Source organism: Cyphellophora attinorum, assembly GCF_001299255.1.
Source record: "Cyphellophora attinorum strain CBS 131958 chromosome Unknown Contig39, whole genome shotgun sequence".
NCBI classification, from domain to species: Eukaryota; Fungi; Ascomycota; class Eurotiomycetes; order Chaetothyriales; family Cyphellophoraceae; genus Cyphellophora; species Cyphellophora attinorum.
The window spans coordinates 177,902-198,052 of NW_017253267.1; the positions used below are offsets into that span (position 1 = coordinate 177,902).

At 54.1% G+C, this 20,151-nt stretch overlaps 7 protein-coding genes across 7 annotated transcripts; 4 read left to right on the top strand and 3 right to left on the bottom strand.

The window, feature by feature from the left end:
• Positions 1-413: 413 nt before the first annotated feature.
• On the top strand, positions 414-2,236 carry AB675_10995 (tRNA (uracil(54)-C(5))-methyltransferase; the record flags this gene model as incomplete). The annotated part of the gene is made up of 2 exons (XM_018139804.1): positions 414-1,602; positions 1,647-2,236. 2 exons carry the CDS (start codon positions 414-416, stop codon positions 2,234-2,236), a joined length of 1,779 nt encoding a protein of 592 aa, XP_017995447.1.
• Positions 2,237-2,441: 205 nt separating this feature from the next.
• On the bottom strand, positions 2,442-3,903 carry AB675_10996 (Actin-related protein 3; the record flags this gene model as incomplete). Its single annotated transcript, XM_018139805.1, has 4 exons — positions 2,442-3,341; positions 3,389-3,744; positions 3,796-3,818; positions 3,869-3,903. The coding sequence occupies 4 exons, from the start codon at positions 3,901-3,903 to the stop codon at positions 2,442-2,444; spliced, it is 1,314 nt and encodes a 437-aa protein (XP_017995509.1).
• Positions 3,904-4,770: 867 nt separating this feature from the next.
• Positions 4,771-6,264, top strand: AB675_10997 (putative threonine aspartase; the record flags this gene model as incomplete). The annotated part of the gene is made up of 2 exons (XM_018139806.1): positions 4,771-4,954; positions 5,003-6,264. 2 exons carry the CDS (start codon positions 4,771-4,773, stop codon positions 6,262-6,264), a joined length of 1,446 nt encoding a protein of 481 aa, XP_017995528.1.
• Positions 6,265-6,722: 458 nt separating this feature from the next.
• Positions 6,723-8,118, bottom strand: AB675_10998 (RNA polymerase II transcription factor B subunit 4; the record flags this gene model as incomplete). The annotated part of the gene is made up of 2 exons (XM_018139807.1): positions 6,723-8,014; positions 8,073-8,118. 2 exons carry the CDS (start codon positions 8,116-8,118, stop codon positions 6,723-6,725), a joined length of 1,338 nt encoding a protein of 445 aa, XP_017995439.1.
• A 1,491-nt stretch (positions 8,119-9,609) lies between these two features.
• Positions 9,610-12,335, top strand: AB675_10999 (Ring assembly protein 3; the record flags this gene model as incomplete). The annotated part of the gene is made up of 2 exons (XM_018139808.1): positions 9,610-9,717; positions 9,810-12,335. 2 exons carry the CDS (start codon positions 9,610-9,612, stop codon positions 12,333-12,335), a joined length of 2,634 nt encoding a protein of 877 aa, XP_017995458.1.
• Positions 12,336-13,799: 1,464 nt separating this feature from the next.
• AB675_11000 (uncharacterized protein) lies at positions 13,800-16,946 on the bottom strand (the record flags this gene model as incomplete). Its single annotated transcript, XM_018139812.1, has 1 exon — positions 13,800-16,946. The coding sequence occupies one exon, from the start codon at positions 16,944-16,946 to the stop codon at positions 13,800-13,802; it is 3,147 nt and encodes a 1,048-aa protein (XP_017995486.1).
• A 291-nt stretch (positions 16,947-17,237) lies between these two features.
• Positions 17,238-19,175, top strand: AB675_11001 (uncharacterized protein; the record flags this gene model as incomplete). The annotated part of the gene is made up of 3 exons (XM_018139813.1): positions 17,238-18,519; positions 18,570-18,996; positions 19,043-19,175. 3 exons carry the CDS (start codon positions 17,238-17,240, stop codon positions 19,173-19,175), a joined length of 1,842 nt encoding a protein of 613 aa, XP_017995504.1.
• Positions 19,176-20,151: the final 976 nt, after the last annotated feature.

The following is a 20,151-nucleotide window of genomic DNA, read 5'->3' on the forward strand; positions in this document are numbered from 1 at the left end:
CCTTGGAGCAGTCACGCGCCAGTACGGAGCTGGCCTTGGAGCGCCGTCGACTATTCGGTAGCATCGAGACTCTCTTGAATGTCTCCGTGCACCAAGCGCAGATCCTTCGGAATATCATCGCGCTCGTATCGGACAGCACGCACCAGGGGAGATCTAAGTGGGGATCTAAGAATCAGGCATGGTCGGCGAATAACGACATCTGGAAAAACTTTCTCGGGAGAATTGCGCGACTTCGACAAAAGTCAAAGAGTAGGCGGCAAGCAGACCGGGCACTTTCGCAGAGGCACACGAATCTGAAAGCAGCGTTGCATGAACTTGACAGGCAGCTTGGAGAAGTCTATGATTCCCAGAAGAAATTCTTCCCACCTGGCTTCCCATCTTCAGAGGTAGTGGCTCAAAGACTTAGCCTGACGATGAAGAGGGATCGAGAGGCGGTCGAGACCAACGGCAAGAATGTACAGAAGCGTAGGAAGTTAAGCTCGAAGTTCACGCCAACGCTTGCGGAATGCGGCCACAAGGACTTGCTCGACATCGAGGCCAAAGGTCTGATAAGTCGCCCTCGCCCGACCGATGCACCGTCAGTCGAGCTGGAAACTTCTCATGGCGAAGTGAGGCCCGACACAGGAAGGCGACGAGGTCAAGAACGGCAAGTATTTGAGGTCTACGTTGAAGAGCTGTCAAGCACGGGCGACGGCCTCGCTCGCCATCCAGCACGCGATCATGTCTTCGCGATACCATTTGCTCTTCCGGGAGATCGAGTCAACATCAAAGCTTTCGAGCCCTCGGAGGAAGACATCTGGTCCAACGCTGACTTCGTGGAGGCTATCGAACCGTCCGAACTGCGAGCTGGAACCAAACCCAAGTGCAAATACTTTGCTCAATGCGGCGGATGCCAGTTCCAGATGATCTCTTACGATGAGCAACTCAAGTACAAGAAGACTGTTGTGGAAAACGCTTTCCGATACTTCTCGGGTCTCGATCCGGAGCAGGTGCCTCCGATAGGCGACACCGGCGCGTCGCCTCTCCAGTATGGCTATCGAACGAAGCTGACGCCCCATTTCGACGGGCCTCGGAAAGGCGAGAGGCTCAGCGTCGATAAGCCCCCACCGATAGGATTTATGCGCAAGGGTTTCAGGCAGACCATGGACATCGAAAGCTGTCCGATCGCCACAGATATCGTCCAAGATGGCCTCCGCCACGAAAGGTCCAAGACTATCAAGAAAATCGACACCTACAAGCGTGGGGCAACAATACTGCTACGCGAAACAACGGATCGCACCTTCGACAAGGGTGAGTCTAATGGAGGAGGTAACGCAGACTCTGTCTTCGCGAAGACTGACTCGCCATTCCCGGGAGGTGCTCTCGAGCTCGGAAGCTTGCCGCTTCAGTCCACATCCCAATCTCAGCCACCACACATCCCCGAGATCGTGAACAACTACGTCTACAAGCCCACCACCGACCCATCCGCCCCACCAACAACAATTCGCGAAAAGAAACTCTACACAACCGAAAACGACACCTTCGCAACAGAGCACATCGGCAGCTACATCTTCAAACCCGCGCCGGCTCCTTCTTCCAGAACAATAACTCCATCCTGCCCTCGTTCCTGTCCTACGTCCGCAGCAAAATTCTCCCTGTCCAACCAGACCCAACCCAACCAATCAAATACCTCCTCGACGCCTACTGCGGCTCGGGCCTCTTCGCTATCACCTTGTCCCCTCTCTTCACCTCTGTGCTCGGCATCGAGCTCGATCCCTGGGGCGTCACCTCGGCACGAGAGAACGCGAGGCTCAACGGTGTAGAGCACGCGGGCTTTATTGAGGCTGATGCTGCGGCGCTGTTCCAGGATGTGCCGTACCCGGCTGAGAATACTGTGTTGGTGATTGATCCGCCTAGGAAGGGGTGTAGTACGGATTTTCTGAAGCAGTTGTTGAGGTACGGGCCGGCAAGGGTGGTGTATGTTAGTTGCAATGTGGGGAGTCAGGCGAGGGATGTGGGTTGTTTGGTCAGGGGTTGGTGTGGGGAGGATTGGTGGAAGGAGGTGGAAGGACGGGAGGATGAGGGGAAGGAGGTTGGGAGCTTTAGGTATGAGATTGAGGAGTTGAGAGGATTCGATTTCTTCCCGCAGACGAGTCATGTGGAAGGGTTGTGTGTGCTGAGGAGGGTGGTGAATGAGGCTTGGAAGGAGCCTGAGAACGAGCCGGAGCAGGAGCAACCTGAGAAGCAGCTTGAGTGACTGTTCGGTCGAGCGACTTGCTGAAATCTTGGGGTACGCGGTCAGTCAGAGCTTGTCTCATCTGTTAGTGATCAGAATTGATCGAGTCTTTGGTGTATGAAGCTTTTCTTGAGTCTTATCAATGTCGCTAAGTTGGAGCAGCCCTTCATCTACACTTCTTCTGCGCGAGCACCTGGTGAAGGCACCGAACAATGCGTGAGCAACGTTACGTGCTACCAGGTCCTCCCAGCAAGGCAAACCTCCGCACGATACTCGGTCCGACCTCGTCGTATTCGGCTTTCGTATGGCAGTAGCTTCTGAACTCTGGCGTCTGACCCAAAAGACTGCCTCCGAACCACGGACCGTGACGCTGACGCTTGTGTGTCACGACTGATACGTCAAGACCTCCACTCCTTGCTCCACCACTGCGCGCTTCTGATGCTCGTATCCTGGCGTCGACCAGATGTCTAATATCACGCTGTAATCGGCGACCGAAGTCTTTGTAAAGAGTCGAACCGCCAGAAAGAACAATGTTCTTGTATAGTCCTCTTCGAACATCAATTGGTGAGGATTGGATGACACCGTCGACGACTGTTGGTAGAGGCGTCAGGAAGTCGGAGGAGTAGATTTCGGGATTGAAGAATATTTCGGGTGCCAGGAATCGTTCGTAGCCTACATCGATCTGTACTGATCTGCCGTTAGGCGAGGTGACGGTGTGCTTGAGAAATCGCTCTGGCTCGCGGTCGTATCTGGAGAATTCCTTCACAATGTCAGGACAGACATAGCAGTACTCTTCCTTGATCTTTTCGGACGTCTTCAAGCTGCTGTCGGGCTCTCCTCGATCTCGCAGCAGGCTCTGCACGAAATATGTGATATCTCGACCAGCGATAGGTATGCTCTTAATCGAAGATCCAATAACGTAACCTTCCGCGACAGGAATAACATGGGTCACACCGTCTCCAGAGTCAATGACCGTCCCTGTCAGTGATCGATCTGTTACTTTTGACGACGTCCATGAAGCGGCGAGGGCCAGAACAGCTTGTACAGCGATGTAGAGACCTGCGCAATTGAAGGACTCGAACATAATCTCGGCGGTGTTTTCGCGATTTTCTGGAGGATTCAGCGGCTGCTTCAGGTCAGTAAATGGTCACAAGATTGCCCATGGAAACGCACAGGCTCGGTGAGCAGGAAGTAGTGGTCCTCCGGCTCGACCCTTAGGTACTTGAAAATTGAATTGGACCAGAAGCGCTCCATGTCGTCCCAGTTCTCGACTTGGCCATGTCTTACTGGATAGCGGATGCCATACCCAGGGTTGTTGCCTGCGACCAGTGCTTCATCACCAATAAAGAAGTCCAGGTCCTCCGTGCCTCTCTTAGCAGCCACATTTGAACCCTGTGCACCGCCTGTCAAAAACGATGGCTTGTTCGGGGCTGCTGGTCTGCCTGATCCTGTGCTTGTGCCGCCGGCGCCGGACTTCGAGGCGATCGCAGTAGGAAAGACGAAGGAGGGAGCATCGTTGCCGGCGAAACCTGGAACCACGGGTCAGGCGGATTCGCTGGGCGCGGTGGAACTATACATACCCAGCTTCGAGAATCCAGTACCGCTACAGACAACGTTAGTCACAAAGTATGTTGAGGACAGGGCGGCTCGTACTTGTCCATGACAACGGCTGGAGTTTGGGTCGCCATATTGAGATGCGGGATGTGTGCGGCGCTCAGGTGTGATGAGATCGAAGAGATTTGAGGGAGGACGACCGGTGTTTCACGTATCCATGCGCCTGATGAGCTCCGGTCTCCCTCGACGTTAACGAGCTTCACACAAACTGTGGGTTCGAGTAGGCAGCATCAATGCCGCTGGACGTCGTTAGAAGGCTGACTTACGAGTACAGCCCACCAAGCCCGGAAGCCGGCCAAATGCTGGACAGCCCGGAGTTATTTGCTTAACACCACCACAAACTCTCCAGCCAAGACGCTAGTGATAGATCATCCAAAGTTCTGAACCTCGCTGTCGCTCCTTCTGATTGTGTCCTGCTTTCACAGAAATGGTGATCAGATCAAAGGAAAGCAAAGAAGCATGTGAAGGTAGGAGGGCGTAAGCAGTGGTGATGAGCGTAGCAGAGCAAAGGGCAGGAGCCAAGACCCACCTGGATCAGTGACTGCTGTTTGGGAATTGCCAGTCCTCAGCGATGGGACTTTTCTCACATTCATCTTGCCTTTGCCTTCCCTTCCACATAGGCTGCTGGTATTAATCAGACGCATCAACTCGAAAGCGGGCCCTCCTCGCTCTTTGTATCTTTGGTTCCGCAAGCACTCTTTTCAAGATATCGATTCTATGGTCCGCTTGTGGTAGATCAATAACCAGTCACTATCAGAGAATCAACACATTCATGTCACCCTCCTCGCTAGCAGCATACCCGGTCCTCAATGCCTCCCCGCCATAAGGTCCCGGAGGGTGGCGACCTCTGTGCCATCTTTGTCCACGCCGGAGCCGGCTTCCATAGCTTCAACAATGAACGGTCCCATCTAACTGCTTGCAACGATGCCGCTAAAGTTGCCATGGCCATACTCAAGAATGGTGGTGATGCAACCGAAGCTGTGGAGATGTGCATCAGAGTACTTGAAGATCGCGAGATCACGAACGCTGGCTACGGGAGCAATCTCAACATGAATGGCCACGTGGAGTGCGATGCAACAATGGTCGATCATTTGGGACGCAGTGGTGCCATTGGAGCTGCATCTCGTAACAAGCCCGCCTCCGAGCATAAATTTCATACTGATGTATGTACAGATATCAAGAACCCGATCACACTCGCCCACATCGTCCTCAAGGCGTCAACCAGACCGCTCTCATTGTCCCGAGTACCTCCAAACCTGATCGTTGGTGACGGTGCTGCGGACTTTGCTCACGAAAATGGCGTGTCAGTAGTGCCGCACGACTTCCTGATCTCTGACGAAGCTCGCAAGCGTTGGACAAAATGGAAGACAGATTTGGCTAATGTAGCTGCAAATGGAGGAGGGCCTGACAATGCTTCCGACATGGCGTCAAAATCGAGGACTGCTAGCATCGATTCGAATGTCCGTACACCTCCACACGCCGAAGTAAATCCTCTCGGTGCAATTCCAACGCCAACAAGGCCATTGGCCGCTTCTGCAGTAGATCTGCCATCAGAAGCGATGAATGCCAATGCCGGACACACCCCTCATCATACCAAGTTCCGAAGTTCGCAGACCTATGGCAGCACGCACGATCATGATCAAGAACACTACCTGTATGAAGACGAGGCGACAGACCTGGACTTTGGCAATCTGTCTCCATCCATGTCACCTACCATGTCCCCCATCGCCAAGAGGGCAAAGCTCAGCAGCTCTATGGATGGATCTGATACTGATCAGGGTCTTATGATGCATTCTATGAACCTCAGCTCCGACAGGAAATCCGATAAAGTTGTCCGACTGCAATATCTTACGGAAGAAGACGGTGACAACATCGTCGACACCGTTGGTGCGATCGCAGTAGATGCGTGGGGCAATATTGCTGGTGGCTCTTCTTCGGGTGGCATCGGCATGAAGCACAAAGGTCGATGTGGTCCAGCTGCACTCGTCGGAGTTGGCACGGCTGTCATTCCTCGTGATGAAGGAGACCTGACCATGTCGTCTGTTGCCACTGTTGTTAGCGGTACAGGCGAGCACATGGCCACAACCATGGCGGCCGCTTCCGCAGCAGAACGGATCTACTACTCCCACCGTCGAGTCAACGGAAGCTACGAAGACTGCACCGAAGATGAAGCACTGGAAGGCATGATCAACAACGAGTTCATCAATCATCCAGGTGTCCGTCACAGTCCTTGTACAGGCGCCATTGGTATTCTCGGCGTCAAGAAGAGCAAGGACGGTATCTACTTCTACTTTGCTCACAATACTGACTCTTTTGCCATCGCATCTATGCATAGCGAGGAGAGGAAGCCTGTCTGTGTCATGTCTCGCAACAACAAGTCGGGCTCACTCGCGCAGGGAGGTCGACTGTGCCGCAGCAAATACGCTCGGAAGTAGGAACAAGACCGAGCAGCCACACGGGCCTTCTTTGCAAAAGCTATGCAAGAAAGAATATCACGTCGACTAACCTACGAACTCCATAAGGCAGCAGGAGGATCCAGGGAGCCACTCCTCGAGAAGAACGACGAGACGAAGAATGTTGATACGCATACGCACCCGTGAACTTACGATACCCCTCTCGGCATCCAGCGTGTCGAGCGTGTACAGAGGATGGGTGTTTCGAGGTCTGATGCTCGTGAGTCACGGACAGAGCGTACGTCTAGCTGAACGACCGAGGCAGTCCAGCATTAGACACTGATGGCGTTATGGCTCATTGTCACGAAGCAAGACGACATTCATAGCTCTATTCGTAATAATGCCAATGGCTCTATTATTCGACTCCCATCGGAAAGTGATCTTCGTCTGAGCCATGAAAGCGTGCTGACGTTTGCTATCCGCATACCATATCTGCTTCCTCACCCAGGCACAGGTGTCCCGACTCTACTATTCCCTTCCCCACCCGCAAGCCCACTCCTCGCCCCAGCGACCTTCTTCTTCTTCTTTCTCCTCGCAACCACAATGGGCTTCCTCCCAACGCCCTCTCCCAACCCAAGCCGCGTCCCACACGTGAAACACTCATACGCTGGCTCCTGTTGCTTCCCCCCTGGCTCTCCTGGCGTTGGCGTAGACGGTCCCGGCTGCTCCTCCGCCAGCGGCGGCTCACAGAAGATGCTGAGACACACACTGCACACATATCCCAAGTCGATGACGCGACGGTGGCAGAAGCAGGCGGCGCGGAAGTCGATGTTGATTAGGGTCGGCGAGGTGAGGTGGGTGCGGACGAGTGGCGAGGGGAGAAGCGGGGAGAGGAGGAGTTGGAGGAGGGCGGATGAGGTTTGTGCTATTCGGGGTTGCTGAGAGCTGCTGCTGCTGCTGCCGGTAGGAGGGAAGGTGAAGGGTAGGTAAATGCCGTTTGTGGCGTCGGAGGCTTGTTGGAGGAAGACGGTGGAATTTGAGGATGAGATCGCGGGGGTGCCGGATTGGGTATCGGATGAGTTGGTGGGCGAGAACTTTGGAAGTGGGATGGCCAGGATGTCGATTGGGATGCTCAGGCGCTGGCAGGCAAAAATCGCGTTCATAACGGGGATATACTGGTGCGCGAGGTCGGTGGTTGGGGAGGCGGAGATGAGGAGAATACGAGATTGTAGGCGTGAGGGAGAGGATGTATCAGCTGTCTGCTGGGTAGTCGGATCAGTGGCAACGCCGACAATGGATTCGGAGTAGGCAATGGACTCCCGATTGATGTAGCTGAGAGCGAGGGTAAGGGCACCCGCGATCATGGTGGAAGTGCTGGATGAGGGATCCAGATCTGTTGGCGTCGTTTTATTCAGGAGCTCTGTCAGGGAATTGAGGAGTGCAGTCTCTATGAGGCGAAAAGGCCTGTATTTGCTGCCGTCGGTGAAATCGGCGTCACTATTGGTGGGTTGTGCGCTATTGAGCTTGACACGTTTCGCTGGTCTTGGTGTATCCTCTGCTGCATCCTCCCGCGCTGCCGTCTGTTGCTCCTGCGAAGGTGGATAGAGCCATTGCGCTTTGTCCGGTTGGCTCGCGATGACGGCGACTTTGTTGGTGAAATTACACGCTAGATGGGCATTGATGAAGACCAGGATATTTGCCACCACGGCAGACAGAGGTAGCGTGTCTGATAGAAGAGCCCACGCTGCGGGATTTGTGTCGAGGATGATTGTGAGAAGAGATGGGCTTTGCTCTGTAAGGGTCAGTCGAACGAGCTGACCAGCATAATAGAGAAGCTATTCAAGGATTACCTGTAGTGGTCTGCTGTGAGCGATCATTTGTCTCCAGGCCGTCCATACTGGCGCACGCTTACAAGCACTTGCGTCTTACTTTGCCTCTATACCAGCTCAGTCATCGAGTGAGGTCAGGCGAAGACTCAATCTAGTCTGACACTGCGCTCCGCTGGCATTGAGATGAAACTCCTCTTGGCGGTCTACGGATTTTCTGTGGCAACCACGAAGAGGCCGAGTTGGACAGATCTGCGAGACGCGCGTGGCAGATCGCATGGATGAAGCTGTGTGAATATCTCTTGTCGCCAGATTGCACCAAGATCTGAGGTACTGTCTCTGATGTTATTTGACCGATGCGGAGGGCCAGTGGCTGTTTCAATGCACGTTAAGAAGAAACCATGCACACGGATTTGATCTCCGAACTCTAGGCATCATTTGTAGATTAACAGGCGCTAGCAGCGCCTAGCGACTCTCGAAGCCGGCGGCGGACTCCGCTCGGTCCGTCGTACTCTGCAGGGCTTCAGCAGCGAAGAATGCTTGTGTGGACACCGCTGGTCAACTCCAACTTGCGATACACAGGGAGCAGTACGCAAAGGCTGGGGTCGTATGACATCCGGCAGCGCATCTCACATCGCAACGATCTGTATGCTGACCACAGATCGCGGGGTGAAAGACGAGAACACGAACAGGGGCACTTTTCCAATGGGCATCTCAGGTAAAAGCGTATGGTAAAAGGTGGCTGGGCTTAAATTAAGCGCCCGCGCCTGGATTCCGCCGCTCTTGGAGTCAGCCTACTTCTGCGATACAAACATGCTGCTACTGCCATCTTCTTGTGATTCCACACGCTGTCGAAGATGCGTGGCGGTTGAGATGATTGCCATCGTCATGGCCCATTGTCGACTTCGGGGCGCATGCCAGTGTGAAGTCATCAGAAGGTGCAAGTGCAAACGAGGAGGAGCCACCAGCAACTGACTCTGCTTGCGACCCCACGTCTTTGAAGGCCCATGAATTCGAGAAAAATCTTCCACGCCTTCTTCTCCTTGCTCCTACTGGTCAATCCATTTTTGCCATATGCATGGCAAATACTCCTTTGCTTCAAACGTGGTGGTCTCTCTGCATCCCATCTGACGGAAGACGTGCTCGAGACGCGTCTTCGTGCACAATTCGGCTCTTCTTCGCTCTCTCCTGCTCTGTAAAGAAGTTCCTACATCTCGGCTTTCGTCCATCCGTCGGCCATAGTCTGCTATACACTGCTTTTTCACCCCACTCAACACTACTGCAACCGTGACTTTTCCCAACCGAGAGAGAGCAACCAAATTTCCTCCTTAAGGCTGACAAAAACAACACGGCTCTGCTGTGAAGAATAACATAGAAAATTTCTAGCATCATCTGACTTCGCCTGTTGCCGCTCTCTTGGTCTTACCACAGACGTTCTTTTGCTATACAAATATGCTGGCCCTCGACTGAAGGACTCTCCGCCACTTCTGGTCGACTGGACCATTGTTACTGCCCCGGGTCATCTTCGGGCGCCTGCCGCCTTCCGTCACTGGCAGGGACGATGGCCACCGTCGAACAAGTCAAAAATGTGACGCGCCGCATGTCTGAGGAGAAGGCAACTATGCTGGCCAGAGAAGCTGTTGAACTGTCCCGTGCTGGCTACAAAGATGTAAGTTCGTTCGCATCACATGTCAATTCCAGAATTCTACCGCCGTCCTATCGTCTCTCGGCTGCATTCTCCAAATCTGACAGCCGTTGCAGGAAGCGTCCAGGCGTTTGAGAGCCGCTGCTGCTCTTGGCCCAGAAAACATCGACGTCCAGAGCGCCTTCCTGGCTATTCACAATGAGGAGTCTCGATCGCCATTGCTCGATCTCTGCCGGAAGTACGCGCTCTATCATGATGCGAAATCCGGCCGGGAGGCAATCAAATATCTGCGAAGTGACGAAGCACCAAACGCAGCAAACTCTGCTCTCGAATGCATCCAACTTCTCCTCGAGAGTGTATCAACCACTCTCGACGTTTCTCAAGATGCCATTATCGCTGAGCTGTCAAATCGAAGTGTGATTGTAAGGCGGTACCTAGCCAGAGAACTGAAAGCTTCGACAACTGAATTCTTCGACAACCTCTACGACCGAGGTGACGATGCTGCGAACTGTCTACGTTCGATTGTCCTTGATCAGTCCCTATGGGAGGATGAGAGCAGCCGACTTCATGTTGAGGACGAGCTATTCCTGCTCTTCTTGGCAAAGCTTATGGAGAGCGGGCACGACCATGATGGCAGAGCACTGAAAGGCATTGCTTTACTGTTGATTGCAGACACACAACGGCTGCACACATTCGTGGACGAAGATGGATTCGATGCACTTCTCTGTTCGCTCGACTATCGGTTGCCGCCCGAGGTCAGAGGCCAAGCCACGCTCGTCCTATCAAAGCTGCTCGAGGTATCTGAGGCTACGGGCCAGCAATACTTCGCAAAATTTGTCACAGATCACGTCGCAAAGGCTAAAGGAGATGATCTCATTCTCGCTTTCTCAGCAGCAGCACAATTCTTCCCACTCGCTTCTGCTGTCACAGCCCAGCTCTTTCTCACAGAGGGGTTTCTCCCGTCAGTGCTACCACTTTTGGAGCGCAATAAAACTACCACACACGTCCACGGAACATTCCTGGCTCTCCTTAACGCGACCTGCATAGACGCAGGCTGTAGACAGGCCATCGCTCAGCATTGCAGTCCATGGCTCTCCCACAAAGTCAGCAACGGCATCGACAAACAACCTTCCATGGCGGCCACTGTATTAGCAAAATTGAGAACGTCCGGCACCAAACCCAGTGGTCAAGACCAGAGAGCTGCCAACACGGCGAATGATGATGATGTTAGTGAACTTGTTGATCTTTTTACCAAAACCCTGTCCCTTGAAGAAGGAAGAAACGTTTCTGACTCAATAGAAGGCCTTGCGTACACGTCTCTGAAGCCTGAGGTGAAGGAAAAGCTTGCCAATGACAGAGCTTTCCTCAAACATTTACTTCAGGCGTTGGAAGACAACAGCGCGGTTCCCGAAATCGTGGTAGGAGCGCTGAGTATCGTCTTCAACCTGACCCACTATCCGCCGAATCTGTCAGAGGAGCAGAAGAAGATTTCGCAATTGAAAGCATACGCCAACGCCTCCAAGCCCGGTGACTCTTCGCCTCTCGAAGATGAAGACCACATCAGAAATCGATGCACAGCGCTGGTCGACGCGAACCTGATGCCAACTCTGGTCAAAATCAACCGCACAAAGTCCAACTCGACCTCTCAATTGACGGACCAAATCCTTCTCTCGCTGTCTCGAAATCCGAAAGATCGCGGCAAGCTCGCTCAACAAGGCGCGGTGAAGTTGTTGATCCAGCACGCCCAGAAGGCCCTCCAAAAACAGCAAGCAGCAGCCAAGGCTCTTACCGCCTCAACCGATGGACCAACACCGCCGTCGCCCTCGCCATCCTCCAGTGTCCCAGCGACAGACGCATCTCATGCCCTCGCGCGCCTTCTCATATCTTTGAATCCCGCCCACGTCTTCACGACTTCGACGCCACACATCACGGACGCGGTCCCAGCGCTCGTATCTCTCCTACACAACGCCTCCGCCAATGCCTCACCGCTCGCGGCCTCATCCGACAACCAGTCTCAAGACCGTCTGCCAACATTCGAGTCACTCCTCGCTCTGACCAATCTCGCATCCCATCCTTCGGGACAAGCCGCCGAAATCATCGTTCGCCTCGCCTTTCCGCAGATCGAAGACCTGCTCCTGCATGATCATTACCACCTTCGACGAGCTGCCGTCGAGCTTCTGTGTAACCTCTGTGTCTGTGACGTCGGAGCAGGGAAGTTTGGGGACGGGAGCGCACGGGCAAAGGGACGGCTAAGGGTGCTACTGGCACTAGGGGATGTCGACGACATACCAACCAGGCAGGCCGCAGGTGGTGCTCTGGCTGTGCTAAGTGAGCGCGAAGCAGTTGCGAAAGGGATTCTTGCTGCCAGGGGTGGCAGCGGCCGGAATGCGGACGCTTCGGAAAAGGAAGAAGCATGGGGTGTGCAAAGAGTGCTGGGCTTGATTGCGGACGAAGAGGATCAAGGAGTCGTCGTCAGAGGCTTGGTGGTTTTGGGAAATCTGTGTGAAGCCGATGGTGGGCTGGACATTGTGAAGGGGCAGAACGCTGCCGAGGTGGTGAAAGCTGCGCTGAAGAAGACAAGAGATGAGCAGGTGCTTGAAGTCGGTGTCCAGGTATTGAAGCGCTTGATGGGAGCCACTTGAGATGTTCGGTATGCCAAATGCGATGAGGGTCCGCCACGGCGGCTCACTGCTCGGAGGCTGTCTCTTGGTATGGGCTAAGCGACGTAAGGTTTGCGCACGCATGATTCTGTCTGCGATATTCATCGGGCGCGGATGAGGCTGATACGCGACATCCGTGATCCTCCGGCATAGGCTTAGCGCCCGCGCATACATACCCTCGCAGCCGAATACCTCGATTTTCTACAGCGGCGTCATGGAATTGCGGTCACGGAGCAGGGCTGACGTTACTTGATCAGGCACAATTTAGTTGCCAGATATGAATTCTACGAGAAGAAGCATTGGGTCTGCGGTAGACAAAAATTGAAGTTCACAAGACTCTGGACGCATTGGAGCACAAGTTCTGCAACTGTTGCTCCGATCATGGTATATAGGCGGGCATAGAGATCGTTGTGGCAAGTTCCCAGACCGGATGACATCGCTTGGTCGGTAGGCCTGAACGAAAGCCGGACGACAGCCCAGACTGGATGACAAGACGCCTGGGGAAAAGCAAGCAGGAACCTGCTGTCGATGGTGTTGTCAACCAGCCTCGATAGTAGTCACCGCCATTAGGTCCTTCCACTCTTGCATCCTCAATGATGTAAGAGACGACGAGAAGATCGCAGCCTCGGGCAATTCTTGTCATCCGGTGTCTCGTAGAGCCTCAGCACGCCGGTTGACGACCCAGGCAATACTGGAAGGTGCGACCTGCCCGTGGGCGCACTTGCCACTCGTGCCGTTAGGTACATTGATAAGCAAGAGCGACCGAGCTATGCGTTGCCACTGTCGGCCGCTTGCATCATAGGAAGGTAGTCGCTGGTGTGGTTTGGGTGTCTGTCATCCGGTCTCATGCGAAGCCTCAGTCCAGCCGGTTGACAAGGCGCAATGCAACTCGGTTGCCTCAATTCCAATTCGTAACGTGTTCCCTCATACCACTTCCGACTCAGGCGGATGTAGCACACGCGTGGACATAGTGTCGTACCTCCAGCAGGTAGCTCGAACAACAGCGAAAGGCCCGTTGCTGCCATGTACTTGGCTTGCCATCCGTGTCGTCGTGGCTCTTCGAAGCACTTATATTCCTGCGACACAGACCTTGTAGTGCCATGTTACAACGTAGCCTTGGGGAGCACGCGTGTCATTGCCCAGGTGGTCGTGGCGACAGGTAGCAAATACCCTGCGATGAAGCGACGAGGTTGCGAGAATACTTCATGTCAGCAGGAAAGCAAGATTGCTAAGTTCGGCAAGGTCTTCTTTTGTTCGATGGAAATCCTCTCATTCATAACACGAAGAGCTACTCATCGGAGCTCTCTCTCTATACATACACAGTCAACCGGACCCCTCTAAGCCACACCACACAGCATTACTTCCATGCGTTACTCGAACACGAAAAGATGAGGACTGCACCGGTGCCAAGCTCTGCCCATAGATCTGTCCAACAGAACAGTGGCGTTAAGCAGACAAGGCAGCCTGTTCTTCAAGATACGCCCTCCTCGCCTCCGCATTGGCGGCTCGACCCCGCTTCTTCGCCTCTGTGAGCAGCTTGATCCGATCGGATATTTGCTTTTCTGTCCCAGAACCTGTCATCTTCTGCTTCGCTTGGCGGGGAAGTATTCGCATCGCCGGGTCATCGTCGTCGACTGGGGTGAACGACTTGTGCTCAAGTCCTTTGTCCCTCAGGGAGGCTCGAGGCAGCATGTTGTTTGTTCTTCGAATTATTGGGCGTTCGCTGTTGTCCAGAAAACTATCCACATCGAGGCTGCGATACATCGTCACAGGAATAGGATGGGGAGATGGCGATGGGGGTGCATCGAAGAGCGACGACGCTGGTGATTCAGGCAGGGAGTCGTAGCCAGAGTCTTCCGCTTCGGGGTTATCTTCCTGCTGTGGTGGCAGCATGTGTTCACTGGGGAACGATAGCTCGGCCGAGTGCGGGCGAGGGACTGACTCGGGAGCAAGTTCCGTGGCTTGCGGCGCTACCGTTTTGTCATCTGTAGACGATGTAGCGTCGCTCAGCAAATGCCAATGTCTCGATTGGGACCCGGAAATCGCCTGTACGCCCGAGTTCATCTTTGCTGAGTTCGAGTGCCTGGCGGGCGTCCCAGCCGTTGACGGACGCAATATTGCAGACCGCGCAACAAACACGGCATTGGCTCGAGGTTCGCCACAAAGGCGGCAATTCTTATTGCTGTGATAGTTGTGATGTTGGCAGCCACAACGCCAGTCACCTTCCGCCATTGGAGATTCTGGAAGCACGTGACCAGACCCGCCGGAAGTGCCGAGAAGACCGCGATTACTGGAATCGACAAAATGATATCCTTCTTCAGTTGTTCCGTTGTCCAATGTACGCATTGGTGGCGTCTTTTCGAGTGGCTCACTCTGAACTTGTGTTTCTGCTTCTGCCGAAGGTAGACTATGCAGGACGGATGGCATCTGCACCTCCTGAGGCTGACTGTCTCGACTGCTGTCAAGTCTCTTGTGTAAGGCTATCGTCTCTGCTTTCAGCGCGTTGATCTGGTCGAGGGCGGATTGTAATTGCTGCTGCTGGGCCCGACGGGCGCTCTCAAGAGAGGCTCGTTCATCCCTAACCATCTCCATTGCCTCGAAGAAATCGGGTGGAATAGTGGGTGGTACGGGCGCTGGGGGCTGAACATGGGACACCCCCACAGACCGCCTGGTCTCATTCACAAGCTCAGAGTTTGTGAAGTGCTGATTAGGAGGTGCTTCGAGTGGCTGAGTCGGCTCGTTTATGGGCCCCTGTATTGGCACATGTGGCGACGAATAAGGCGTCGATACCTCCATTGATGCTCCGGTTTGTTCTTGATCTTGGCGTGTGCGCTGCGACGAGACGCTCTGGTCCATTGAGGCCGCGGTGTCATCAATTTCCTGCATTGCGAGTCCGAAGGAGTCAGCGAAGCTCTGCACTGCCTTTCGAAACCCGCCGAAGCCATCTGCCGTCAACGGCGCGGGTGGGTTGCCGAGAGTCTCTGCCGCTCCGGTCCATTGTCCTGCAATCGATCTGAGACTTGCACTACGCGATCTCTTGCTAGCATCCAAGTCAGGAGCCGGTATTCCTTCCCTGGCCACAAGAGTGATCCACGCCGTGAGCATTTGCTGCTTGTCGCAAGCGGCGAAGAGATCGGCAATACGTAGGCAAATCACCGCTATTTGACGAGTTGCTCGCTCCGGCGTTGCATGATTGTGTATCAGCGTGTCATCCGTCAGGTGCCGGAGGGCTCGACCTATGCAGCCTTTGCCCTTGTCCCAGTCGCGATTGATTGCGTGGTATTGAAGGAAGGCTTTCAGGACATATGATTCATGGCTGGCAGCCCAGCTGTACTTCTGCGTCATCTTATAGTATGCAGCAGCACGATCCATTTGTCCAAAGTTGATTGTTGACCGTATTAGTCCTCTATACAAGAACGGGCTGAAAAGAGCGGGTGCCGCAATTAGTGTCCCATCGACTCTGATCCAGTTCCACAGATATCGCCCATTACGTAGGAAGCCGTCCTTGCTGGTCAGTTGCTGGATGAGCCAGTCGAACGTCTTCAAGTCCCGGAGATTCGAGCACATCTCCAGGATTGCAACGATCTCGGTTTGGCGGATGGTGTAACCAGAGGTTCGTAGTGCCGACACGGCGTAATCCGCGGGCTGATCCAGGCCGCAGTGTGTGAATACCAGGATGAGTTGTACGAACGCATATGGACCAGGGGGTCGATCTGAGTCCAGCAGCCATTCTACTAGACAGTCAATAAGAACGCGCGTATCAAGCTTTCCTGCGCGGTAGTCTTCGGCGAGGTTGCGAAGCTGCTGACGGTCGTGCTGTCGACTGAACACTGGACTTCCAAGCTCTATTTCGGCCTCGAGGAAATGTCCAGGACGGTCGCGCAACGCATAGTGGGCCATAGTTCGCAGCTGCTGTGTTATGGCTTGCAAATCGATGACTACTCGACCAATCTCCTCTGGGAGCACATTCTTCTGAATTTGGACATGATATTTGTCCTCGTACTTCGGGTCGTGGTCCGAGTATACGTAGAGCAGCAGACGAAGGATCAGTCGCTTGCGCACGAGACTCTCGTATTCGAGCACCTTGGCCCTCGACTGACGCATCACCAGCGGCGCTGTCGCAGGATTTGCGGCAGGCGCTTGATTGTCCTGAGCCTGTTGAGTCGCAGTTCGTTCGGCATCTTCCTCAAACGCTTCTGCCCAGTCCTCTGCATCAATCTTGTCCCAGGATATTGCATGAGCAGCGGTCGAGTACATGCGTCGTTGACTTATTGCGCCGCGCCTGATTGACCGATGCTGTATGCGTGTCCATACCTCGACCTCACGTGCCTTGAGACGCTCTACCTCGTCGCTGATCTCCTTGAAGCGGATCTCCCACTCTTTCCTCTTGCTATTCTTCCATGAAGTGTCGGCGAATGCCGCCGCGGCCAACAGGGGCGCGAGGAAAGCTGCGAAGACATCGCAAGCTGCGACTTTATTACTGCGGGTTCCGTGACGAGTCGCGCTGCGCCGGCCAAATGTGGACTTGACGGTTGTTCTGGCAGTGGTGAAGCTCAAATTAGGCCGAGAAGTCTGCTGCCATATCCCCCGCATGTCCTTCTCTCGCTGTGTGGTTGCACTGCTCGCACGTTAAGAATGACTCATCGTGTCTTCATGGCGGATAACATGTGCGTGGAACGGGCGTTGCATTGACAGTGAATGAGCTTGAAGATCCAGGCCGAGCTAAATGATTGTCGCCAAGCAACTGCGGTGGGGTCTCAACGCGACTCGATGTCGCGAATATGGACTTGAAGACGGCGACGCATTGTCGCCAACGCGCCTCTCTCTGTACGCTTGCAGCCTGGGAAGAGAGTCCACGCTATATACAGGTCGCCAAGATGCTGCATGGCGACCCGACGACACTTCGACTACGGTCTCGAGCCTGGGCGCAAGAAAGATGATGATAGTCCCTCCAAGTCTGCTGCTGGACGACTGCCAATGTTTCGCAGCTTGCGCAAGCGACGCATTGCATTGGCGCTCTTGAGCATCTGGCTGATATATGTGCTGGTCAAGAACATTCATGTGTTGCCGGTCAGTCAGGCAAATGTGCCTGGCCATGGACTGAGAAACACCAGATGGTACGATGAGGTTAGCAACGAGCAATACAATGGGCCGATACGCTACTTCCAGCTGTCGCAGTCGCTGCAGTCGTTCGTGAAGCAAGCTCCGTCTCAAGACGCAGTGTTGTTCGTCTTCGCGCACCCAGAAGCCGCCTCTCACGTTGTGGACTCGGCTTGCTTGATGGCTTCTCAGAAACGAGCTGTAGTCCATGTCGCCGCCATGGGCCAGCATTCTATCGATCTCAGCAGCATCTTGCAAGTGAATGGCTTCTCATCTTCTGACTGTCCGATTTATCTCCATGATGCTCAGATCGACTTTGCCGCCCAATCGAGCCGGGGCCGGCTACAGAGGGGTGTTGAAGGTGCCTTCGGTCATCTGTACCGCACGCTCTGGCTACAAGCTGTCTTCTACGACGGATCAAGGCAAGAGGCTGAATATCTACAGGCGAGCATCGTCAACAGCGCCCGCCGATATGGTGTCACAAGCATATCAGTTCCGACCAAAGATGCCTGGATGCTCGAGCTAGACCCATCGTCGTTGCGAGAGTGGCACAAAGTGCAAGTCGACATAGTGATAAGAGTCACCTCAGAGTCCGCCGGATCACTGTTACGTCTACTTCGAAGCATCCAAGGTGCAGAATATGGTGACCTTGCTCACCCATCCATTGCGCTGGAACTGCCTCCAAGAACAGATATGGCGGTGTTGCGACATCTCACGACCTTTGCATGGCCACCAAAGGCGCGGCCTGCCGGATCGAGACTGATCATACGACACCGCGTGAGTGACGCGGCTCTGACTCCCGCCGCGGCCTCTTTGCAGATAGTTGAATCGTTCTATCCGACCACGGCAAGTTCCCATGTTCTGATTCTTGCTCCGGAGGCAGAATTGGCCCAAAATTGGTACCAGATGTTAATTTTCCTGATCCTCGAGTGTAGACACTCGCAGCAGAGATATCTGCTGCCTAACACAATGGGAATCTCGCTCCAGGGGTTGACGTCCACTGGAACGCCAGCCAACTCTATCTCGCTGACGCAACGACTAGACGGGAGAGCGGACCTGTTCTTTGGTGACAGATGGCTGAGCTGCATCAATATCTCTCGCTCAGGTTGGTGGCAGATCCTTTGCTATCGAAATCGGTCGAATCTGTCAAAGGCAGCGACAGTGACCTGGCGCCATGGTTGCGACTTGCACGAGAGTTGATGCGGAGCCAGGGCTATTCCATGATCCAGTTGTCTGCATCAAATCGTACATCACCGCTTGCGGTCCTGCATGACGATAGGCCACTCCTCGAAGAGCAGCTCACAGAGTCCTCGAACGATGCAGACGAGGCCCCCATGTTGAAGACGGAGGGAACTGCGTTAGTCTCACAATATCTGCCACACGAGATTGAAACAGAATTGCAGCTCGTCAAAGAGTCAGTGCTTGGTTTAGTGAAAGGCGGTATGTGGGAGGCCATGAACAATGGCGGATTGATCCAGGATGCCTACGGTGCTTCTGTCGATCGCGTTGAGATCTTCAAGCAAGCACAAGATTTTGCGCGTCGGTTAGCATCAAGTGTTGGTGGATGTCTCGAATCTGACCTCTCGCAGCTTCAGCCAGGAAGTCTGGAGTCAATGTTCTGCTGAGCTGCCATCCATCGTCGGCGGCGTTCTAGATTTCATGGCTGATCGTCATGGTGCCTTAGCGTCCTCCCTCGCAGTTGCTAAATTCCAAAAGGACTAAATGGCGAGGCCAAACTTCCCCCGCATTGCTGAGGAAGGCAAACAATTGCGGCTACTGTGCATCTGTGCTCGACCTTTACTGTGATGCAGCGACCCTGTGGCACGGACGTCTGCTGAAAGGAGCCAGAGAGCGTGTCAATCCAGCTCTGTCGGATACCTAGTTCCAAGAGTCTTGAAAGGGGACATGCTTGTACAGTAGTCACTTGCATTGACGAACTCTTCTCTAGGCGTGTCAAACATAGTCGAGATATGTGTATACGCTCGACACGCTAAGGACGACGCCTTTCACAGATATGGACTGCGTCGCTCCGCTATAATCAACGACGACAAACTCGCTAACGTCCATTTCACGCTTCAGCCCAGTCCCACCTGGATGATCGCTACTGGACGATGAGCACGAGCGCAGACAACTTAAGGCGGGGAGCTTCACAAAGTTGCTGCTTACCCGCGCGCGATCGACTTCTGATCGAACCATATTCGACTGGAAATGTGCCCGGGGCCCTTGTATGGAGTCGGAGAACTGGTAAGGTGTGCTGTGAATGGCGCATTCAGCACGGCCACGACGCCATGCGACCCTTGCATGCATGGCCGCTAGAGATTCCTTTGCTGCCGGTATTGGCTGCTGTTCGTCCTGGAGGCTATCTGTGCATATCATGCTAGAGCGCGTTCGACAGAGGGTCGACCCTTCATCGCTTTGTCCAGTTCGCGACCCGCCTCTCCAGGTGTTCGGCTTGCCCCACCTCCACCCTTCGTGTTATCCAAATAATGCTGCTCTTTCTCGACGACTCTGTCTGTCTCAACCGCACGCAAGTGATTGTGTAATTGTTTTCGCACTGTTGCTCTTTACTCGTCGTGGCTTCCACATGTCAAAAGCAGTGTGAACTATCACCACCCCTTCCAAAGCATCGGTTTCCCGACGTGGGGAAGGCGCTACTCCCCCATTACTGGCAAGCACGACTCACCCAACGGATTCTACA